The following is a 23,675-nucleotide window of genomic DNA, read 5'->3' as shown; positions in this document are numbered from 1 at the left end:
AACAGACAGGAACTGGATTAGAAGTGAAGAAACAGATGCCCTTACGTTTTCTAAACGAACAAAGAAAAAAACGAGCTGATTTCATGGTTTGGGCATTTAACTTGTGACTGGTATATTGCAATCAAGCAGTTCCTAGCAAAACCTCCTGTTGCTAATCGCTATAGATAGCCCAAGATTGACACCGAAGGTACAAAACAGTGTTGACCAACAATTTCATGTCATTTGCCTGCTTAATTTTCACTCCTTCCACCAAAAAAGACCAAAGCAATGTCAAGAGCTGAGCAGTTGCTCATTGTGCTTCCCCATCAAATGACTTCTGCAAAACCAACTGAATAAGCATGAGCTCCAAGAGAGGATCCACTAGGGTCCGGGGCAAAGCGGTGGAGCTAGTCTAACCCACTCATGCATTCTAGTGCATTTTTTCGGAGCACTTCACCCCTTTTTGTTGAATCTGGACCATTTGGTTGGTTTCCAACTCCATGTAAAATGAATCTGGAAGCCAGAGCTATACCAAACATGCCCGTACATTGAGATGAAAGGTGCAATGAAAAATAGTAGCATTCATTCATTTTGACTGAGATCTCTGCAGGTTAGCTCTACTATGGACAATAGTTATAAAAATAGGAAGCAGATCATTTCGCTTATGCTTTTCCATAAGACGTATGAACCACCAAAAAAATTAGTGGGTAAATCTTTTATATGTGTCCTTAGTGATTCAAAAGCAAATGATGTAAAATAATCTACAATGAAAAAACCCACATAATCAACTTCATAATTACAAGTTTAAAAATTCAAATATTGGCTTATAAGCAGAACATGTCACTGCCAGAATCCAAATCAACATTTAACTTATGTTGAAGGAAAGTGAAAGGGAGATATTTAGCTGATTTTGCCATATGTTGAAGGAAAGTGAAAGGGAGATATTTAGCTGATTTTGCCAAATGGACATATTTGGAGCCAGGAAAGAATATCCCTTTGATACTCAAAAGAGATTTAAAAAAAAAGGTATTTGAATCTATAGGAAATAGGAAGGGATGTATTCAGGAGCTTGTCCAACTAGAAGTATTATACAAATGAAGCCTAGACTGAGAGACTACGACCAATTTTTCTTTTTCACCTATGTTATGTATGATATACACAGACACTAACTGGATTAGAAGTGAAGTAACATTCGTCCTAAGTTTAAACAAAAAAAGAGCTGATTTTTAATGTTTGGACTTTGAACCGAATGACTGAATGATCATGTGACCGGTATGTATATCGCATCCAAGCATTTTCCTAATCCTCCTGTTGCTACTTGCTATAAATTAGCCAAAGATTGGCAACAAAGGTACAAAACAGTGTTGGCCAGAACATTTCATGTCATTTGTCTCCTTAATTTCACTCCTTCCACCAAAAAAGACCAAACCAATGTCGAGAGCAGAGCAGTTGCTCATTGTGCTTCCCCATCAAATGACTTCTGCCAAACCGACTGAATAAGCATGAGCTTCAAGAGAGGATCCACCAGGGCCACCAAGGCTATTCATACATCGCATTTATCATGGTTATCTGCAAGAAGGTATAGTCAGCTTACAGCAAATAAAGGCCATCTATTCCTCAAATAATTTCTTTCAAAGATGGAAATATTCAACTTAGGGGCTTTAGATTAACAGAAAAATAATTAATAAGACCATCAGAACAATCTCAAACATCAAAATTTGTATTCTTTAGCTTCAGATCGACTACCAACTTCCCCTGTAAGCATTCAGAATGGATTACCATACCCAAAAAAAACAACCTCCATAGTCCATAAAGGAAATGACAACAGAAAACACATCCATGGGCTACAACAAAAATGTGTTTAGCCTGACATAAATTGGTTTTGGTGCACTAACCTGGTCACAAACTGGGCAAGTTTCACTCCGCTCCATCCACTCAAGTATGCAGCAAAGATGAAAATGATGCTCACATTTAGTCATAGAGCGGGGATTTTCTTCATCATATTCTGGTGAATAACGAAAAACTGTTATTACAGGAATTCAATTGAGATTGAAGTGATAATCGGTGTATTAGAGGATCATCACAGCACATGTACATCAGAAAAGGAAGCAAACAATTTATAGAAGAACTCATAAAATGTTCCACTATTTCGGATTCTCTATCTACAAACCAGTCAAGTGTTCAAGCCATCGTTAGTGTCGATAATCAGTTTATATGATTACAGACTGCTGCGTATTGCGTGTAATGCACGAAAACAACAATCATAGGCCCATAGCACTGCCAGTTAGACAGTTACATATTTGGCAGACTCTAGGCATTCTTTTCAGGGATTTATCATTATTTCCTAACCATTTGTCATCACACCCAACTGAATGCATCTTATATAAGATTATGTTCTCACTAAAGTGAACTGACCTATTAAGCAAACAACAGTGGGAAATAAGAGCAGTAAAGCATGCGTATACCAACCAAGTAAACATAGTTTAATTAAGATCCTTTCAAATTGAAAGTAAATTATCCTATGCTCAAGAGAAACAGAACCTTCAAGACAGATTGGGCAAACATCCTCCTCATCAGGCTTATCTTCAGAGACACATTTTTGCAATGACTCATTATCATCCATCATTAAGGACTCCTTATGTTCATGAATTTTCCTCTTGATGCCTGTCTTCTCCAAATCTACATAAGAATGTGGAACTCTAAGCATTGATCCATAACATGGAGATCATTAAGCATTGCTCATTCTCAGAGATAATCAATTTTTACCAGGGTTATCTTTCAACACTAGACCAACATCATAAGGCAAAGGTGTAGGTGGTGCTCGGTAAGTGTCAGGAGTGGATGTATCCAGATTTTTGTCTATTGCAACAATTGTAGAGGCCGGATTTTGTTGATGCTGACAACACAAGGTGAAGAATATCAGTATCCTTGAGCTAACTTACATGACAAGCCAAGGATTTACAGTAGAAAGGCTGACGAGTAAAAGAAGCCATCCCCATGTCAACATACTAATAAACCGTAATTCTTTAAAAATGTATGCAATTATCACATTAACTATATAAGAACAAATAACACAAATGCATGGTGTCTAGAAAATTTGTAATGCTAAAGAATCAAGGACTGCAAAGAAAAGGAAATGCGTCCTAGTAGTAAAAGGCATTTCTTCTGTTGCATTGAAACCACAGAGGTAATACAAAATTTCTAGCATTCGGTTTTTGTTCGAATCTGCAGTGAACATTTCAGCAAATTCTAGCATACACTCAAATATCAGAACTCAGAACATTACAGAAGCAGAGGGGCTGGAACCAGAGACGCATTAACACAGAGCAGTTCATTTGGCTTTCATCTAACTTGCAGCTAAGAAAAGGTGAACAAAAAGCACTGCTAACTGATTAATTCAGCCAAAATTTTTTGACATAATCGTTATGCAATTTTCAAAAGCGTGATGCCAACAAAAGAGAGATAACATAATTAATAAAGAAAATTCAGCAGGTCTACATACATAGATATAAACTGGTGCTCCGACGGATGCAGATCTTGTCGATGAACAACAGCAACCACCCATTCTATAATTGTTGAAAGTTACTTCAGTCTATCCTCTAGCAGCTGATATCACTAAAATTTCATCTCTCAAAGACCTACACAAAAACAGTCTTATATTGGTGCAGGAAAAACAAAAGTACATCATGCTTAGAAGATAAAGTATACATAAAACGAGATGACAAAAAAGCACCAATCAGTACACATGTATAAAACTGTGCAGAGAGCTTAGCAAGTGTTGTTCCCATGTGGAATTATAGTTAACGATTGGTTATAATGATGATGATGAACTGATGATTTTTGATATCTCGCTCTATCAAAAATATAGTACTTCAATTTTGACAACTCCACTTACCGCATAACATCAAAACCTGAAAATCAGACCAGGAAACAGGAATTCATCTCACTAGAGTGTGTACTACAGAAATTGACCAGAGGGTACATTCAGGAACCACAACATCACATGCTGAGTTCCACCACCCAAGCAAGATGACACAAAAGATCATCCTCTATAGATTATAGAAATGTATTATGTTTTGTCCTGTCTAATTTGTTTTACCACAAAAGGGTAAATAACAGAGCCAGCAGCCCAGCACATGAGGATAAAAAAATGTACATACTATACAGGGTACCAGCACATGAGCCCAGCATATGGCATACTCATATTGTGAATAACAAAGTGGGATAAATTGACAGATTTAAAATTATACAGGGTACCAGGGAGGGGTTCAGGGCCAAAGCTTTAAAGCCTTGAACAAGGAAACCACTTTCTATTGGACAAGATATTGTCTGGAATTTGAGGAAGCCTGAGAAACTCATATGGAGTACCATCTTAAAGTAGTGAAATTTGTCACATATAGCATTTAGTGTCTTAAAGTAGTGAAATTTGCTCTGATTACACTGCTATCGCTGCAATCAATTATGTGAAGGAACTAAAATGGCTTAGCACTAGAATGAATACCATGATGAATCTAGTCCCTCTGTTTCAAGGTTTCGCATAGCAAAAAAAAAACTAGTACTCAGCATCAGCTTCCCTGGCAACTATAATCATCTGACTGATAGAAATAAAAATGTGGCAAGGCAATGAAAATTTCCTGTTTCCTAGCAAAAGAAATCCTTTTCCTTGTTAGCAGTATCTAGAAAATAAATCCTGCAGGCAGCAAGAACATCCAATTCGATAATGATAACCTTGGCATTTTACTTGCATCCATCTTCATAGACTGTCATACAAGTTACAAAACCAAAATACGTCCTATCTCTAGATACCAAAAAATCAGAACACACTGAGAATACCACAGCAAACATCAGTGAAGAACAAAAATGCAGATCGAAAGCAAAAACAGTGCAATTCGTCGTTACAGCGGGAAGCTGCACTGAATCAACCGAGTTGATCCGATCTTTCAACACAATTCGACCGCAGAAAGCAATCTAGGTATACCAGTGGCAAAGAACGCAAACAAACTTGATCTGATCGCGCGAGCCGTGGTCCGTTCAACTAGGAAGCAATCACAATTCACAATTAAGAGTTAAAAACAAAAATTACAAACTTACTCACCAAGAATATTCATAGCGCTTGGATTGAAGGGAGCAAAAACTAGAATTAGTAGTAGTAGTAGTAGCAGCAGCAGCAGTAGTAGGAGATTCACACGGAAACAAAAGGAAGAGGAGAAGCGGGCCACCATACCAGCGAAGAAGAGCTCGGCAGCTGAGCGAGCGAGCTAGGTTGGCGAACAAACCCCCTCCGCCTCCCTCCTCCGAACTGCGCTGCTTCACCTAAAGAGAAGAGAAAGACAAGATCGCGTGAGAAGACGACACAAGTCAGGGAGAAAAATTCCCCCACGCGAGACGAACTCCAAAGACAGACGCCACCCGCCCGCCCCGTGGATCGAACAGAAGGCGGCCGAGGGGAAAGGGTGATATCAGTAGTACTCCGTACTACTCGGTAGTAGTGGTCCGTACCCGAGGACGGCGGCGGCGGCGGCGGAGGAGGAGGAGAAGCTGAGCCGGCGGCGGCGGCGAGCGGTGGCGTGGGGGAGTGGAGGAGACAGAGAGGAGGAGGATAGTTTTGTGCACTTTCCCCTCCCCAAAATCCGGGGGTTGTGGGCCCCGATATGAGGAATGCAAATCGGAAGATTCATTTAAGCCCATTCTTTTCTTATATATATTTCTCTTTTTTCCTTGATTTTCGTTAGCACGATTTTCAAAACTATACTCCCTTCATTTCAAATTGATCTACATATTTTATAGGTATATCAAGACCAAGAAAAACTAATAACTCTTTCATACTGTATGTACTATAGCAACAAACTCGATGCATGCATCATCCCCACTATTTTCTAGCCAATAGCAAATCAAAATATTGCATGTAGGTTATAAATACTTGTGTGCATGGATGCATGCATCAATGTCCATTTACTCCAATGCACAAATAATGAATAGCCTTAGGGCCCCTTTGAATCAAATGATTTATGTAGGAATTTCATATGATTCAAATCTTATAGGAAATTTTCTTATTTGGCCCTTTGATTCAAAGGATTGAAGCTTTTAAAATTGTATGAAATTCCTATGGAATAGCACATTGCATGTGGATTTTGGAGAAAATTTAGCAAGAGCTCCAATCTCTTGGAAAATTTCCTTTTGAGTCTATCTCTCTCATCCGATTCCTGCGTTTTTCCTGCGCTCTAATCAAACGACCATTCGTACGTGAAGAGGAAAAAATACTTTAAAAACACGTAAGCGAAGTCGAACTCCTCACGGAGGATAACAAACCAAACCAGTTGAATAAAAGTTATATATAAATTAATTATATACTATAATTTAAATTCCAAAAACTTATGGCAATTGTTAGATAGTCTGTTCTAAAACTACAATTTCTACATACCTTTATTTGTCTTTCAAATTTTATTTATTAACTTAACAGTAATGTATAAAATATGTAACTTATACCTATAAACAGGTATATCATCCACTTCCAATATCCTAAAATATAATAATATGTAGCATTCAAAATCTATCCCAAAATCACTTCCAATATCCTAAAATATAATAATATGTGGCATTCAAAATCTATCCCAAAATATGAAATTTTTTTCACGTATGTTCTCTTCTCAGCAATTACAACCTTTCCCTACTTTGAGTTCTTATATTTTGAATGGATTTGGAAGGAGGGTAGTATAAGTTTTTATCCATATTTCAGCTTAAAAAAAACATGGCGACGACTTCGAATAGGGAACTGGAATTGCATTTAATTTATCTATTGCATGAAATTAATGAAACTTGTTACTACTTTTTATATACTTATCCTACTTTACTGCATTTACACTTTTTATTTTACTTTGCAGTAAAATTGATTGAATTTAAGGATTCACAAGCTCATGTGTCAGTGAATTAAAATGATCACATGTGTCCGAAACACACCGGGATAAATCCTCATTAGTTTTATCTAAATGGTTCTTCATCCTTCCATAAAAACTAGACTTATTCTATATTTTGGTTTTCCAAATAAATTAGTCATATTTGTTTTTCGTGTATCTAAGACTTAATCGGAACCCTTAAGTCATTTTAATACTCATTGGTTGCATGTATGTATATTTTTATTTTCTTTGTGTACATGTAAGATGAATTATTCTCTTTGGGTGTATTTGGTTTGGAGACAAAGTGGGATAGGTTAGACCTATCCTAGTTTTGTGGGATGGGATGATTCCAGTTGTCTGTTTGTTTTTTGGTATGGGATGATTATAGTTTTCTGTTTGGTAGAAAGGATTGAGGTGTGATGGGATGGACGGATTTGTACTCACCGTTAGTGCCGTCTGGGGGCGGAGGAGCTCGGCAGCACCCGGATCTGAGAGGAGCGGACGGCGCTCGTGGAGATGGCGCCGCTCGCGGACGAGCGGCGGCGGTAGTCGCAGATGAGGCAGGGGTGGTGGTAGTCACGGAGGCAAGGCGGCGGCGCTCGTGGATACGCGGCAGAGCTCGCCGAAGTGGTGGCACTCGCGGACGAGCGGTGGTGGCAGTCGCAGATGAGGCAGAGGAGGTAGCGGTCGCGGAGGCTCTCAGATCTGAGAGGAGCGGCGGTAGTGCTCACGGAGGTGGCGGCGCTCGCGGAGGCTTCCGGATCTGAGAGGAGCGATGGCGGTGCTCGCGGAGGTGGTGCTCGTGGAGGCGGCGGCACTCTCGGACGCGTGGCGGAGCTTGCGGAGGTGGCGGATGGCGAGGTGACGCCGTTCGCTGGTCCCAGGTGGGACGAGTTCATCCGCCATATTTTTGCGGATCGGTTGATCCCGAATATAAGAGGAATATTCCTCTTCAGGGACCAACCCATCCCACTCACCCCTAAACCAAACACCTCTAAAAGTTGGTTCACCACATCCTATCCTTGCAATTAAACGCTACCTTTGATGGTTATAAAAGTGATGTGTCTGACTCTTGAGGATGGAGCAAGTATTATACTATCGTAGCACGGGCACTACCCATCATGCACGCACACAATCACATGATTCACATGGCATATCTATGCATCACACGCCCAATAGACACAGGTACAAAATAACAATGTTATAAATCAAACGGAAATTCTCTAATATTGTCAAGAAAAAAAACATCCAAATTCAAAATCCTGTTACAAAGTTGTGCCAAAAATATCATATCAGAGGTAAATTGTCGCCAATTTTCCAATGCATGACTCACTAGCGTGCGGACAATTTTTATTTATTTTTTTAGACCTTTTTATGTTTTAATTTTATTAATAGACCATTCCAAAAAATATTTCTAAATCTAAACTTTTTGGAGGCGTGACCTTTGGAGGCGTGACCAAATAACTCTGTCACACCGCGTGTAGCAGGCATGACAGTTTTGTTCTGCCACGCTAGGCCAAATAACGCTGTCACACCAACATGAGTGATGCGACAGTATTGTTTTGCTACGCCAGTTTGACTGACGTGTCCAAAAGGTTCAGATCTTGAAAATAAATTTTGGTTGGGTTTATTTTTAAAATTAAAAAAGTTCAAAAAATAAAAAAAATACGTGCAAACATATACCACATTTTTCCTCAATCGACAAGGGAGAGATCTGAAACTTGACAAGCAAGATTTTTTTTTAAAAAAAAATTCTTTAACTGTCACGCTGCGCCTGCTGCGAATGGCGTGGTAATGTTATTTACCATACTTAGAGGGCTAAAAGGTTCAGATTTTGGAAATAAGTTTTAAAAGAGTTTATTTTAAAAATTAAAAAACAATGAAGTTCAAAAAATAATAAAAATTCGACAAGTTGAGTCAAGACTTCCTACCAAAACAGCTATAATAACATGAACAGTTAGCACACAAACTGACTAATGAACCCGAAAATTTCTGAAAATTCATCCAAAGGCAAGTTAATAATTCAGCCATCTAGCACTATCTATTTGTTCCTTTCTTCTTTCTTTCCAGGGATTTGCAAAAAGTTGTTCAGTCACTTGGATTTTCGAAGAGAGGGATTGTGGATTTGAATGAATCTAACTTGCAGCTTTCTCAATTTAGTTTGATGCAAGCCTCAAGAGGTCTAACAGTGTACATCTAGGGAGAAGTTAATCCTTGTTAGATCACAGCAGCTGCAAGATAAGCACGCCTGTCCTGAACAAACTGCTGCCGAAAGCGATCAAACTGTCCGGTTTTGATCGTGTCTCGTATCAACCGGAAAAAGCAAAGGTAATGATGTGTATTGTGTCTGCAAATTTTGCAAAAGCAAACAAATGTCACACTCATAATTTTATAAACCTACTAAAATGCGTCATTGAACTTCTGACATGACTTACATCTCCAGTAGAATCTGAGCCAGCATCTCATGGACATTGAGCAAATGATTAAGGTAAGCACGAGTGTGGTTCTGGCATGTGAAACAGCTACAGCTATCAACTATCCTTGACGTGTCTTTCCTGAAAAAAAGGAACATATGTCCAAAAAAAAATATATTCTAGATGTTAAAAATGCTTCAACATCTGTGAAGAAATGATAACTCTAAGTGCCTAATTGTCAAGCCCAAAATCTCAACTCAACCACAGATGGGCCATTGAATCAAACTTAAAATAGTTGCCGATCCCATGGATGGGCCAGGGGTTCGGGCTTCCCAAGCAGGCCTATGTTGCCTAATTGGGCTGATGGATTCACATCAACAGTGGTGGTTAATATTTAGTGTACATAGAAGTCAGTGCTTCCACTTTTCATGTGCAATTCAATTTTAGTTGATTTTGCTAGATTCCCAATTCAAATTCAGAATTGATTGTATGACAAAATTTAAACAAAATATCCGAGGAGCATTTCTTCCGCAAACAACAACAATACAGTTCAAACTTATGACTAATAAAAAAGTTTGTATGCCCAATATATAACTAAAATGATTTCTTGAAAGTATTTAACTGCATCCTTACTAATTAGTGTGCATAATAAAATGTATTTTATGCAATTTCTATAGAGCATGGGACCTACCGATATGTCGTTGCACGCAGATTAATCTTTGTAAAATCTCCATCACTACTGTTGAGTGAACCATTCTGCATCTTTTCTCCAACCATGTCAATGGGGAAGATCAGTGCGAAACCACCCATAGTAAGCTGGTAAATGTACCTGTCAAAGTATGAAAAATCAACTGGTTAAACCAAGCTAATAAAACTGCAATGCTATAACAAGAGAAAAATCAACTGGTTAAACCAAGCTAATAAAACTGCAATGCTATAACAAGAGAGTGGTAAATAATGTACATACGTAGAGTCAAAGAGGTCGATACCAGCAGCTACACCCTCCAAAACCTCCTCTACAAGAGATAAAACGTACCAAAATGGTCAAACCTGTTAAAGATGCAAGAGCTTCCTATATGTAACATCAGTTGTCTAATGGACAACTCGGAAAGGGCTAGTTGCAGCCTTCATGGAAAAATGAAAGGGTAATTCTATTTCTAAGCCACTACAGTTATCAGAAGAGTAAGGAAAACATGAGGCGAGGTGTATTCATGAAGAAGCCAAAAACAATCAACGGGATCTGCATGAAAGCCATTAGGCCTTAAACTTCAGCACGAAGCACAACCTAATCCAAATCCCCTGCTTACTGGACAAGAGACATTACAGACACCTGGAAGACCAAGCCTGGAGGCAAGCTAGATGTAACTTTAACATGGTCTTGTCAGAAAACCATGCTAATCTTGTGGTGATGGTTCAGTTGTTGGATTGATGCAGAAGCCAAAAACAACCAGCAACCTCTAGATGGAAGCCCTAGGATGGAAACTAACAGCACAAACACAACCAAGTATAAATTTGCTGCCTAGTGGACAAGAGACATCACAAGCACCTGGAAGACCAAGCCTAGAGACAACTCGAGGTTTCTCCGGAGGCAAGCAACCCTGAAAGAATAAAGTAAAATGTACAGTTGTACACAAATAAATTACACTGCTTGATAAATTTATGGAAAACATATAAAATGTATGAAGAACAATGGCTTCTGCTTGTTAACTATGAAGTACAATCAACTGCAATCTGAGACTAGTGCAAATGATAGTTTGGAGTATTTAACTCTTTATGATGCTATGACATGAAAACAGGTTAGACCGTTAGATATAACCATTCAACACTTCCTTCAAAAAGAGTCCTACAAAATAGTTTGATGCTTTGTCATGTAAAATCAACAGTTGTTGACTCCCAGAGACATCTAAAGTAAATGATGTTACACAGCCTAAAAAAAGAAAGAAAGAAGTAGATGATGTGACATTGAAGTTGTGCTATAGTAATATTGCTTAGTATGGCTCGTGTCAGCATGGAAGTTCATAAAGGTTAGTGCTGCATTATTACTTTTGCCTGACTTCACTTTTGCAGGTTAACATATTCATGGTCTTTTTACATGTAAAATGCTTCCTTAACAAATGATCAGAAAATGCAAGATAGGCGTAGGGACAGCAGCTTTGCACAAATACCATCCAAGATTGACGAATAAAAAGATTCCACCAACCTTCGGTACATAAAAATAACAGATTGCATGTCAACAATACATTAAGGGCATTATAGAATCAAATGTGTTACAGTGATTACTGGGTAAAGAATAGTATTCTCACCACTGCAGCATCGAGTATACTGCAACGTTCTTCAGGACTGTCTCCAAAGCCCAACCCTCCTATCCAAAAACCTGCATAAAACTTTGCACAAAAGTTCAGTGGATGGAACATATAATGGTTTATCTGAGTAATTTAAATTTGAAGTATCATACAGAGTCACATTTACTGAATCGACAATGGTGCAAAGCTGAGCAAATGTTATACTCCATCCTTGTCGTAAGAAACAAGTAAAAAGGAAGTATAACTACTGAAAGTTAATGGTGTTGAGTGGTAAATGAAAATAACCTGACACATTCCTCTTTGACACTTCAGTGGCACATAGCTTCCGTAGTTCTATACTAGATCCACCCACAACTACACCTAAAGTATTTGCACCAGAATCCTGCATGGATCAGTCCCACAAAACTAAAACATTTTCAGTAATGTAAAGCAACTGCATGAGCTTGATGATGATATTTTATTAACACATGTAAAAAAGAACATGTGTATGATAAAGACATCAGATTAAGTAATATTACAGAGAATTTACATTTTATTTCTTATTCCTGTAGTTTTGTGACAAGATACTTGCACTAGAGGCCTTCAAGCATGTAGCAGCATCTCAATTAATTACATTAGTACTTAGGTTCTCTAAACTTAAAATTAGTCTGAGAAGTTTCACTTTTGACATAACTCAAAAGGAAGTCATAAAATCTAAACAGACATATGGCTAAAATTCAGGAAGAAACACTAAACACTTCAGCTGAATATAGATTAACTCATACCTCATCCAAAGCAATACATGCATCAAGCCAGCGTAATGTGCGCTCAACAGAGACTTTATTTCGTTTCTCAGTAACCCAAGCTGGAACCTCATCTGCCAAACTTGCCCACAAATTAGGCTTCATGCAGGAAATCAATTCCATATAATCTGATGGTTTAACCTTAAAAAAATTGAAGGAAGTTGATTAGTTGTACATAAAAAGACTCTAAACATGCATCCACAAAATTTGGAGAAAGAAATTACTAGAGCTACCAACCAGTCTTCGGCCAGCTGGTGTCTCAAAGGAAGCACCAAATTTATTGCTTGCTTCACTTGTTGGTAAACTCTCAATAGAATCACCAGCTGCGGCTATGAGGATATGATCAGGAAGACCCAACATATGATGCAAACCACCAATATTTGATATTGTTTTTGATGGAGGGCCTTCCATACTGAAAAAACAAAGGAAAGGTGATCAAATTCACTAGAAGAAACAGACCACCCAGCTCCTGGAGAGAGGCACTTACACCAGGGAATACAAGGATGGGAACTTACAAATGGGTAGGGCACACATGGAGAAGGAGAGAGTCAGGGAGAGAGAGGGATGCAAGGAGATCACGGGACACAAATGCTGGAAGCCCCTTGCGTGTGGACAGAAGTAGCGCTGGTGTTTCAATGTTACTGCCAGCAATCTGGAGCATGCCTGCCCGTGCCTTTGCCCCACCACCACATACTTTTGTCACCGCAAACCGCATCCTGCTGTTCAGGAATCAGGACACCTCGCTTTGCCGTGGTGCACTACCAGTGGTATACTACTATCACGTTCACTTGGTTATTTCTCCTGATGTACCAGTTTTGCGAATAGGATAAATTACCCTGCACAAGCATAAATTCTGCACTCATCAGTTAGTGGAAAGCAGGGCGAAAACATGATAAGGCAACATGCTCAAATGGGTAATGACAGTTTGGGAGCACGTTTTCTTCAGCAATTTGACATGCCTAGCTAAAGAAAGATATAATATTCATCTTAATTCTGTTTCAGTAAGCCCTAGTGAACTGAGCAATAATGTACTTCGATGCCCATAACAACCGTAGATATAAACTTTCCCTGACATCGCTTCAGTACAACAAATTACAATAGCAAAGATATGTGAATAAACAATAAAATACAAAGGTTATGTTTTCACACACAAAAATTGACCTGACATAAGTTGGTCGAGGGCGTGGATGTACGCCCAGACCACCCAAGTTCAAGCCCTCGTCGAGGCGAATTTGGGTGCATGTTTCTTCCTAATCAAAACAACAGGCAACCTAATTCCTCCTAGGTTGGTCGATTTTCAGTCATAATATCCATCAACTCAAATGTTCGTCCGTAACCATTGTTAAGCTTGTAAATACTACTGAACCCATTTTCTAATAGTACTTAAGCATATTTTGCGGGGGATTGCAATTCATAACCAGAGCAGCCATCCTGGTCCATGCATTTAGCTTGACTGTGCATTCTCACTTGAACATAAATGTACTCAAAAACTAATCAAGGGTTTTATTTGACAAGTGGGGGAAGAACAATCCAAATAGGGATTGGGTCGGTCAATCCACCTCCCAAAACCCAACCCCCTGAATCCATCGTTTGGTAGGAAGCTCAATTGCAACCTACGAACATATTCAGCGAGCACAAAATTTGCCATCCCCATTCTGCCTCTCTGCCCTCTCCCTCAGACCCTCACTGCCCCATCAGCAACAGCTATGGCGGAAACAAATCGGGGAAGGGAGAGAAGAAGGAGGAGGGAGACGACGGCGACTAACTTGACAAAGAGCCGCCACGCCACCGCCGCCGCCGCCGCCGTCGTCGCAGGGGAGGAGGACGGGGAGTCGGGGAGAGCAGCGACGAGGGTTTTGTTTTTTCTTTTTTTTTTTTTCCTCGATGGCAAGTACTTTGTTTAGAAGGCCCAATTTCAGCCCTCTGGCCCAGATTGACAGGAATGGACCGTGACAGGAAAAAAGTCTACCGCACACCCCTTCGTTATGGATCGAGTTCCGCAAAGCAGGTATAGAAATTCCCCTACTATTAAAACCAATACAAATCGATTCTCTGGATAGCTTGGATTACGATTTCGTTCTACGTGGTGCCCAATAAATTTATGATACAAAACTGGGCACTCAAAGAAAATCACAAATGGTTTTGTAGTTGGGGTTTATGGTTGAGGTACGTGAAAGAACTTTGTTCCTACTACAATGTAAAGGTCACCACTAATTTCGCAATGGGCGCCCGGAGAAGGTCACAAGTTGCAACGAGTACTCAGGCCAGCATAAAAATGTTACATTCAAACACTATTTCTTTGTTACAGTTACAATCCACTAACTACATTAATCCTATTTATCTTTGAAGTTCATCCTCATTTAGGTTGGTTCAGTTGGAAACTACTTTCCTCCGCACGAAAAACAAAACAACATATTAACGTATGATCAATTGAGTATTAGCTATTTTTTTTAAAAAAAAAGGAATAATATGATTTTTAAAGTAGCTTTGATATATAAATTCTTTTTGAAAAAAACGTACCATTTAGCAATTTAGAAAAACGTGCGTACGAACAACGATGTAGGTAGAATTGGGAACTCACACAAAAGAACACAATATACTTAATGCTAATTTATCTTCTCTCATAAAGCCACATCATAATTATAGTTAAACTTTGGATGGGCAAATTGCATCTTTTCTCTTCAAAAACCACACCATACAACATAATTATTTAAAATTTTAACTCATATATACTATGTTATTACACAATTATCCGTTACTGCCGGGATACCCATATAGTTATTATAAACAAAGGAGCTTTCACATTTAGCTACAGTCGACCATTGCATCAAAGTGAATATTAAGATATCAGTCGTAATACCAATGGTTTTTTAATAAAGGAGTTTAGAATACTGCTGCAATGCATGAGATAAATGAGGTCACTCCCAATAAAAGTTTCATTCTCATTAAATAGAATGCCATGTCAATATTTTTAGTGATGTAGCAAGAAATTGATAAAGAAAGACTCTTTCCAATATAACAATATAACTTGTCTCTACATGTATTTCCTAATACCCCTCTCAAAATAATTACAATTCTAGGTTGTTTAGCATGTATTAAGGTTTGATAAGAAAATCTATAGTGCCCCTCGTTAAATGGTATATAGTTAAAGTTAAAGGTGGGAGGGTGGTTAAGGATAGAATAGGAAAAATTTTGAAAAAAAAAAGATTGATGAGATAAATAATACTCTATTGTGAGATAAATTTAAATCCTAGAAATATAATCATTATGAGATAGAGGTAGTACAAAACAACCAAGTAAGCTATTTTAACTATCAATTAAATATCTTAGGAGTATGTGACACTCAAAACATAAAATGAATCCTCCCACCAAGATGGCCCAACAAGCAGAGGTGTCCACACGTGGAGCTTTATTACCAACATACTACTATATACTAGTATGGCTAACTATATGACATGCGCAACTAGGGATTTTCCATAGAGCACCTGCTTAGAATGCGGCCATTGCCTCTCTTTACAATTCTTCAAATTGAAAAGTGATATATAGATGTTCTACAGCTTCTACACAGTAAAAAATTCTGCGGTGCTGCCAAACGACAAAATTCTGCAGCAACTTATAAGTAATACTAACTAGAAGCTGATCTTATTATACAAACAAGCAGAAGCTGTCTTCCAACAGGTTCTCCAACAAACTAGTAGCAGCTTCTGCACAGCTATGCAGAAGAATGGTCCCAAAGGACACATCATATACAAGCTCCAATAGTATCACTGGTAACCTCACGCAGCACCTGCCAGCAAAAGGAGGAAGCAAAACATGCTAAGGCCTCAACAAACAGAGAAAAATAATCAATCAATAAATGGAGAAACTAAGTGTAAGGAATGTTAGATCAACAAAGTACAAAATAGATTTAGGCAGAAAATTTCTGCAAAACTACATTTAGCCTAAACAGAGTTATGGGGGAAGTTAAAACTTCATCTCCCATAAAAGACGACATGTCGACATACATGATCAGTCAATTTCCTGATATACGATTGCAATCTAGCTTGTATATAGCATTCTTCATTTGCCAAAAAAAAGAGGTAACAAAACAACCAAGCTCTTTCCGCTAATGGAACATAATATTTGAAATAAAACAAATACGGTTCTGTTGTTGCAACAAGAACTATCAAAGCTAGTTTAATATTTTCGCCAGGTAAAACTAGTTTAATATAGTCTTTGTAATAAATTTAACAGGCATATGCAGGATTAAACAGAGAACAAAACACAAACTGAAGTAAAAGCATATTAATGTCAGCACCTGTGGTATAAAAGGCGGTGTAGGGATAAAAAGTTGCAGATACATCAGCTTCAAACACCTTTTTGAACTGCAGTGACTTGAGCTGGACAGCAAAGACACCAACTGCCGTCCATATAAAAAACAAATCATCTTCCTCCACAAGACCTAATATCCTGACTGGAGGCCTTCTAACCAAATGACTATCCGTCAACGGTACAGAGGGCACTTCCAGCGGAAGGACTGCACCCAACTCAATGGTCTTGCGCAGCACCCATCCTGTAACGCCCCCTGAATTAATCTCCAATGCCCATAACTGAAGGTTGAACCCTGTCATGGTAGCCAGACCTAGCCCACCATCCTCTGCCTTCATGATATGGACATTCCTTCTGTATACACTATGTGTTTCTGGTGGACACTCAATATGATATAATCTAGAAGTGGCCAGCTCGAATGCAAGAATATGCTTTGACTTAAGTGGCCAATATATGACATTCCCAACAAGAATGCTAGGCCTGGAATCAACCTCCGATGGTGCTGGTGAAGATGCCATCATGTCCCAGGTGTCCTTCTCTGACGAGTACCTAGAGATATAAGCATAGCCTATATTGGTGAATACCCATACTATGAAGAAGGGGCATGAGCTGCAGTCACCATGGTCATTGTGGCCAGCTGCGCAAAGCACCGCAGCATGGCTCTCGGGCACACGTCCATAATTGATACGAGGATTCACATCAGGTGTAACTGGTACAGCATACCGGTTGCCAGTCATGGGGTTCCACACTTGTAGACTATTCCAGCTTGAGCTAATGAGGAGGACACGGCTGTGGCGGCAGCCAAGGACATGCCAGTAGGGGTCAGGTAGGGAGAATGCTCCTACCGTGACACATTCAGGAGGGTTCCCAATGGGTAGAAAGCGAGGGATGCTGGTGGAATTGGTGAAGATGCCGAGAACAGGGGGTGTTTGATGGAACGCACGAAAGCGCTTGATAAATTTGTTATCTCTGATGAGGTAGCGCCAGTGCTTGCAGACAAGGGATGCACGAAGGAGGCACGTGGGGTGTTTTGGGAGGTGAAGTAAGATCTCAATAAGGGCATCGTCTGGAAGCATGTTTGCCATGGTGAGGAAGGATGGGCAATGCAACTTCAACTTAAAAAAGAAGCAAAAGGCGCATTATTTTTTTTTAATTATTGTCACCAGGAAACAACCTATACTCAATGCCAAAGATGGAACAACATTAGCAACAATGGTGACAAGATGCACAAAAAACCCGATAGCTGTTCAAGATCACTCCATTACCTTAGATCCTAGTATTTTGATTAGCAGCGGTAGTTTTGGCAAAGGTGTGATGGTTTCCCCGGCTATACTTTGCAATAGCCAATATCTGAAGTTTGCTATAGTCTATAGAAACAAAGACAACGGTATATATCATTCACTGTGGATACTGACTTCTGCTCCAGCTTTTATTGATAAGAAAAAAGTGACCTGCACAATTGTACACGAATAATTTCAGCTCTTGTCATTGAGCATTGACATTTCCTTGCAACGAACTACTTCCTCCGTTTCACAATATAAGACTTTCTAGCATTGCCCACATTCATATAGATACTAATTAATCTAGACATTATTATATGTATAGATTCATTAACATCTATATAAATGTGGGCAATGCTAGAAAGTCTTACATTGTGAAACGGATGGAGTAACAAATAACAACATAAGCCTATATCAAGCTACTAAAAAAAATAATGATGTCACAATCCGTCCATCTTTTCATGCCTACCGTCATTCAATTCAGGAACCATGGCTACAAGTTTGCGTACAAAGCATAGTTGCCGGTGACAGACACAAGTTTGAAGTAGGTTATTATACAATGGTGTGTATAAGGAAAATGGAAATTAGTGAGGGCAAAATCAGTACAATGTGGTTAGAATAGCCATCCATATATATTCCTTAACCCAAAACATTGTTGATTTAAAACCTCCACCCTAAATCAATACTCAAATCGAGGTCATCAGAATATACTAGCTAGCACCATCATACCATTTAACTTACAGCTGAAACAAAGCAATCCCCAAAGTAAGGGTAAGGACGGATCTAGCTCGGAGGATGAGGAAGCGCTACGAGAGGAGAGGACGAGGAATACCTTGGATTCGATTCGACACGAGACGCAGGTCGGTGGAAGAGGCCAGGTGCAGCTAGCCCCTCCTCGCCCGCCGCCCTCCGCGAGAGTAGAGTAGGGCTCACTCACAGGGGAGGGCGGGGACTCGGGGAGGAGAGGAGCCCCGCCCCGTCCACGCCGCCCGCGCGCACGGTCGGTCCGGCCTGCTCGCCGGCAAGGAGGCGAAGCGGCGGAGGGGAGGAGTCCGGCGGCGGCGGCGGCGGCGGGCAGGGGCAGTAGCTGCAGCAGTAGGAGACGGAGAGAGGAGAGAGAGAAATAGCCCAACAAGGCAAAAAAAATCGGTTGGTTACACGTGTGCGTGTCAGAACACTCAGCAGAACACACGAGGGAGTACCGTACGATACAGAAAGGCTTGAACACAGTCGAATCTAGGATTCGGATCCTCTGCATTAGAGAAGCTAACAGCAAGTTTAATAGTATAGCCTATTATTAGCTCCAATTAATCTATAACCAATCTAATAGCTAATTTATACAATAATTGTTTACTATACTATTAATATTGGTCCCACCTGATATACATACATTGTGTCTTGGAGTCTGTGCTGTAGCTGGCTATAGATCTGTAGCCCGCTGCTCTTCTCTCTCATCGTTTATCTTATTAAAATATGTTTATAGCTGGCTATTGTATCTACTCTAATGCAGAGGGTGGCATTAGCTCCTATCCTATCCATCCATCCAATGGTTGCGGCTAGTTCTCCATTAGATAAAGCAAAAAAATTAAATGGGCCTTAGAGCAAGTTTAATAGCATAGCCAACTACTAGCTCCAATTCATATATAGCCAATCTAATAGCTCATTCATACAATAGTTACATATTACACTATTAATACCTGGTCCCACCTATCATACACACATAACGTCTTGGAGTCTATGTTACAGCTTGCTACAAATCTGTAGCCCGCTGCTCTTCCTCTCCTCATTTATTTCCTTAAAATATATTTGCAGCTGTCTTATAGCCTGCTATTGTACCTGCTCTTAGAGGAAGAGCAGCAGACCCATGTTAATTTTAGACGCTAAAACAGAGCGTGACTCCTCCTTTTCCCTCCAATTTCTTCAAACTTGCCTCATATGAGTCTTTTCATTTTCTCTCTCACATGCCATACCTCTTTCAATTTCTCTCAACACTGAAGTGGATTTAGCAAACTATATTCTGTTCATTATTGGTATGCACTTATTGCTACATTATTGTGCAGAATGATTCCAGTGCAGGAAATCTATTTGGTGGAAAGCAGTGACATCGGAGAGGTGGATTTTATGCTGCTCTGCATATTTTGGTTTATGGATTATAATATTATTTTCTTCCTCCCTAAAATACATTTTGTACTTAATCAGGGTATACTGTTATTTCCCTATGTGAAATGCCCTTTGTACTTACTCCCTCAATCAACCTTGTTATTTTTTTTTGAGAAACACAGTACAAATATAGACGCTCACAACATGCACACACCCACTTCTATGAACGCACACACGCAAACCCTACCAGTAGTTATTATGAAGCTTTACTTTGGTTTGTGACACAAGTCAGTGCTTCAAACATGCAAGAACCATGAACATTCAGACTTGTAGCCATCTCTTCCCTGTCAAAATATATGAACAGCATAAATAAGAAAGAGGTTCACTAATCACAGCCGTTGGATAGAGATGGATGGACAGGATTGGAGCTAATGCCACACTCTTCATTAACTTCTCTAATGCAGAGGATCCGAATCCTCAAATCTAGATTCCAGGGTTCACGTTTCGGACCAAAACCGGTGAATGGGTGTGGATTAACCTGTGACGTGGATTCAGATATACTCTTTGTTCTAAAAAAAACAAATCCTGAAAATAAATCTGGACATAGCCCTACGATTTAATTTTTTATAGGACAGATGGAGTAGTCGTGTTGGCGCACCACGCACTAGAACTCAGCGGCCCTACGGCATATTTGCGAATGAAAAATAACCTATGAATAAAATTTTTATGTACGTGTTCTTAGCGATATAAAAACAAAAGTTGAAAAATAAACATCGATGAAAAAACTCCAAAATCAACCTCAAATTTAATGTTAAAAATTTAAATTTTAACTGATAAACATAAGCATAAGCGAAAAGATGAAGCCGCTTCAGTGTGACCTTCTCCCTCTACGTTGATAATGCCAGATGATGATGGCTGTCTTCTTTGACTGTTACCATACAAATCACCACTGATATCAACTTCCCTAGTCAAAACAGAAGTAAAATGAACACTTACAACAAGTAAAAGTCCATTTATAAGACAAACCCACCCGGCAGCAAGGATAAACTTTTCTCAAGCCTGTGCATGCAACCATGATAAACTTTTCTCCTAATACTCTCAACATATCAACAACTAGGATGATATCACCATATCAGCCTTTCAGGTTTTTTTTGGTTCGAAACAGGGATAAACTAACCATGGTCAGTTTCTTGTTGCTTGGAACAGTCAGAGCAGCAGCATTGCATCATGTGGCTGACCATTATGACAGCTGTGCAATATTGGTGTCCAACAGTACAAGCTAAGTAGATCCTTCAAGTAAAAAAGAACATGATACATTGCCATGAACATTATCAAGTACATCAAGCTTATAATCCCCAGGGGAGCACCTGAAGTTTACAGCAGCATGTGCAAGTGGCACATATCAGGTGCCAGCATATAGAGACCTCACACTGCTACACGCCATATAAAAGATTGTGGAAAACACATTCAGTAATCTCTGCTCCCCCAATTGAAATGCCTCAGATGATCTATCAGATAGGAGTATCATATAAACCAGCAGTTGAAGTACCATACATGCATTTGAGGAGCACACAACTGATTAACAAAAGCATTCATATACATGCTCAGAGTCAGTCTTATAACATGTCTACCAATCCCGACAGGACTATTATTGGCAAGAGGCTGAAATGTTACTAGAAAATGGTCGTCATGGCAGCATATTACACAGCAAGATGTAAATACTCTCTTTGTTTCAATATTGAAGTCCAATCATCTTGCTGGCCTTTCTCAAATAATGCAACCATCTAGCAGCAAGCCAGCAACAAGAGAGAATGAATTAGTCCCTACTATAAAAATATTAAGATATGAATTAAAAGGATGGATCCATCTACCACTATGTGTATGCACTAGGAAGTCAAGCTCTGTAAAAAGTGTTTGTTACCAGGTTTAACTATATCCTTTTTTGGTGTTTGTTCTGGGGGGAGGGGGGGGGTTAGAATTGAATTGAACTAAGTATTTAAAGAATAACTCTTCTAATAAAAGGTAAGGGTATTTCGCTATACATAAGATACATGATAGGTGCAAGATAAATGCTAGTAATAAAGATGGTTTCTCAAGCATTTAAACAATAGCTCTTCTAAAATAAAGTTGAGTACTTTGCTGTACATAACATGCATGATAGGTGAAAATGATTAATATGGTTCCGTAAATTTTCATTGTCAAACTGAAACTCAAAACGTAACAATAGTACAAGTCCCTACACTTAAAAAGAAATATAGCAGATCTACACGTATTTTTATCTGATATGAATTACAGTTCGGCATTCAAGTGGTAGTGTTTCAACTTTTCAACAGCCAACCAAGGTAACTACTACTCAGTTCATTACTTGCTAGAATCACGAACAGATGTACCTGTCAAATAGAAGCTTGAATGGGGATAAACCCAATGCAACCTCTCCATAGGGAGCACCAGCTTGAACTCCATAGTATCAAGCTGGAGCATGATGACGCCATTTGGCGTCTGTAGAAATGCCACACTACCATCCTCAGTAAAACCAAGTAGCCCAGACCACGCTATCAATCGATCAAAAAGCGCCTCCAATTGCCGCAATGGTGGATGAGGAGGAGGAATGAACATGCACAGTTTAATTCTCTTCCTCATCACCCAACTGGCAGTGCTATCCGAGTCACTCTTGCGCACCCACAGCTTGAGGTACAAAAATTTCACTGCGCCGAAGCCAAGCTTGCTACCACCCTCAGCCAGCATAATCTGCAGACTCCAATTCGGAGCCGGAAAATACATAAGATCTGGGCCAGAAACCACATTCACAGCCAAGCTCTTGGCATCCATGTTGAACTCAAGGATGCAGTTCTCCACGAGCAGCCAGTAGAGAACATTCCCAACAAGAACAGGAGGCTTCATGTCAATGGCAGAAATCTTTTCCCCCGAGATGGATTCATCAAGATGTCTAAGCCCTAATCCCAAATCCAAATCGTGGGGGATCACCGTCCTCCCACAGACCACCTCGCCCCATTCGCCGGAAAGCGAGGAGTAGACGCAGGCGCAGGGGCGGCGGCGCTGGTCGATGAAGGCGAAGACCACGCGGAATGGGGTGGGGCGGTGGCACTCGCCAGCGTCGCAGAGCAAGGCGGCGCCGCGGAGCAAGGCTCGCCGGAGAGTGGGTCCCAGACCATGAGGAGGCGGCACACCGAGAACGGCGAGGCGAGGAGCGCGCGCCCGCCGCGGCAGCCGAGGAAGAGCCAGCGGCCGGGGTGGCGGCGGAGGGAGAAGGCCTCGGCGGGGACGCGGTCGGGGGCTCGCCCGGTGGGGACGAAGCAGGGGACGTTGAAGGAGTTGTGGAAGAAGCCGAGGAGGGGAGCTCGGCGGCGGCGGGCGTGGGAGTGGAAGCGGCGGTGGAAGGCCGGGTCGGAGACGAGGCGGCGCCAGCGCTTGCAGACCAGGGAGAGGCAGGGGAGGGAGGAGGGGTCAGGCGGGAGGATGTGGAGGATCTCGGCCAGTACGTCGTCGGGGAGGATGGACACCGGCGATGGCTCGTCGCCGGCGTCGCCGAGGCGGCGGCGGCGGAATGGGCTTGGCACCGGCGGCGGGTCCATGACAAACAGTTGTGGACTCGAAT

The 23,675-nt window shown here is 40.4% G+C and overlaps 5 protein-coding genes across 12 annotated transcripts; all 5 read right to left on the bottom strand.

The window, feature by feature from the left end:
- Nucleotides 1–1,199: 1,199 nt before the first annotated feature.
- Nucleotides 1,200–5,602, bottom strand: LOC4348088 (probable E3 ubiquitin-protein ligase RHB1A). Of its 2 annotated transcripts, XM_015757263.3 has the most exons (8): nt 5,479–5,602; nt 5,204–5,292; nt 5,075–5,091; nt 3,482–3,617; nt 2,746–2,875; nt 2,521–2,658; nt 1,875–1,984; nt 1,200–1,548 (listed from the first exon to the last, which is right to left on the bottom strand). In XM_015757263.3, exons 4-8 carry the CDS (start codon nt 3,542–3,544, stop codon nt 1,519–1,521), a joined length of 471 nt encoding a protein of 156 aa, XP_015612749.1. In that variant the 5' UTR covers nt 3,545–3,617; nt 5,075–5,091; nt 5,204–5,292; nt 5,479–5,602; the 3' UTR covers nt 1,200–1,518. The 2 variants fall into 2 exon arrangements, with proteins under 2 accessions (XP_015612749.1, XP_015612748.1); XM_015757262.3 differs by lacking the exon at nt 5,075–5,091.
- Nucleotides 5,603–8,796: 3,194 nt separating this feature from the next.
- LOC4348087 (uncharacterized) lies at nt 8,797–14,240 on the bottom strand. 2 transcript variants are annotated; one of them, XM_015757540.3, is made up of 11 exons: nt 14,138–14,240; nt 12,887–13,224; nt 12,609–12,783; nt 12,354–12,512; nt 11,875–11,971; nt 11,590–11,660; nt 10,833–10,884; nt 10,254–10,302; nt 9,978–10,115; nt 9,308–9,427; nt 8,797–9,219 (listed from the first exon to the last, which is right to left on the bottom strand). In XM_015757540.3, exons 2-11 carry the CDS (start codon nt 13,084–13,086, stop codon nt 9,090–9,092), a joined length of 1,191 nt encoding a protein of 396 aa, XP_015613026.1. In that variant the 5' UTR covers nt 13,087–13,224; nt 14,138–14,240; the 3' UTR covers nt 8,797–9,089. The 2 variants fall into 2 exon arrangements, with proteins under 2 accessions (XP_015613026.1, XP_015613025.1); XM_015757539.3 differs by having other exon boundaries at nt 12,887–13,207.
- A 1,523-nt stretch (nt 14,241–15,763) lies between these two features.
- LOC4348085 (uncharacterized) lies at nt 15,764–19,097 on the bottom strand. Of its 6 annotated transcripts, none has more exons than XM_015757300.3 (4): nt 18,792–19,097; nt 17,945–18,130; nt 16,669–17,853; nt 15,764–16,158 (listed from the first exon to the last, which is right to left on the bottom strand). In XM_015757300.3, the coding sequence occupies exons 3-4, from the start codon at nt 17,762–17,764 to the stop codon at nt 16,148–16,150; spliced, it is 1,107 nt and encodes a 368-aa protein (XP_015612786.1). In that variant the 5' UTR covers nt 17,765–17,853; nt 17,945–18,130; nt 18,792–19,097; the 3' UTR covers nt 15,764–16,147. The 6 variants fall into 6 exon arrangements, with proteins under 6 accessions (XP_015612786.1, XP_025876726.1, XP_066160917.1 ...); XM_026020941.2 differs by having other exon boundaries at nt 16,669–17,794; XM_066304820.1 differs by having other exon boundaries at nt 17,945–18,046.
- Nucleotides 19,098–21,356: 2,259 nt separating this feature from the next.
- Nucleotides 21,357–23,675, bottom strand: LOC107275282 (uncharacterized). Its single transcript, XM_015757763.3, has 2 exons — nt 22,450–23,675; nt 21,357–21,843 (listed from the first exon to the last, which is right to left on the bottom strand). The coding sequence occupies exon 1, from the start codon at nt 23,650–23,652 to the stop codon at nt 23,041–23,043; it is 612 nt and encodes a 203-aa protein (XP_015613249.1). The 5' UTR covers nt 23,653–23,675; the 3' UTR covers nt 21,357–21,843; nt 22,450–23,040.
- On the bottom strand, nt 22,421–22,960 carry LOC112936028 (uncharacterized). The gene has a single exon (XM_015758030.1). It carries the CDS (start codon nt 22,958–22,960, stop codon nt 22,421–22,423), a length of 540 nt encoding a protein of 179 aa, XP_015613516.1.

This window comes from Oryza sativa, chromosome 10 (genome assembly GCF_034140825.1).
Source record: "Oryza sativa Japonica Group chromosome 10, ASM3414082v1".
Lineage (NCBI taxonomy): Eukaryota > Viridiplantae > Streptophyta > Magnoliopsida > Poales > Poaceae > Oryza > Oryza sativa.
The sequence above is the reverse complement of the archived record's forward strand: the minus strand, read 5'-3'. Positions and strand labels throughout refer to the sequence as shown.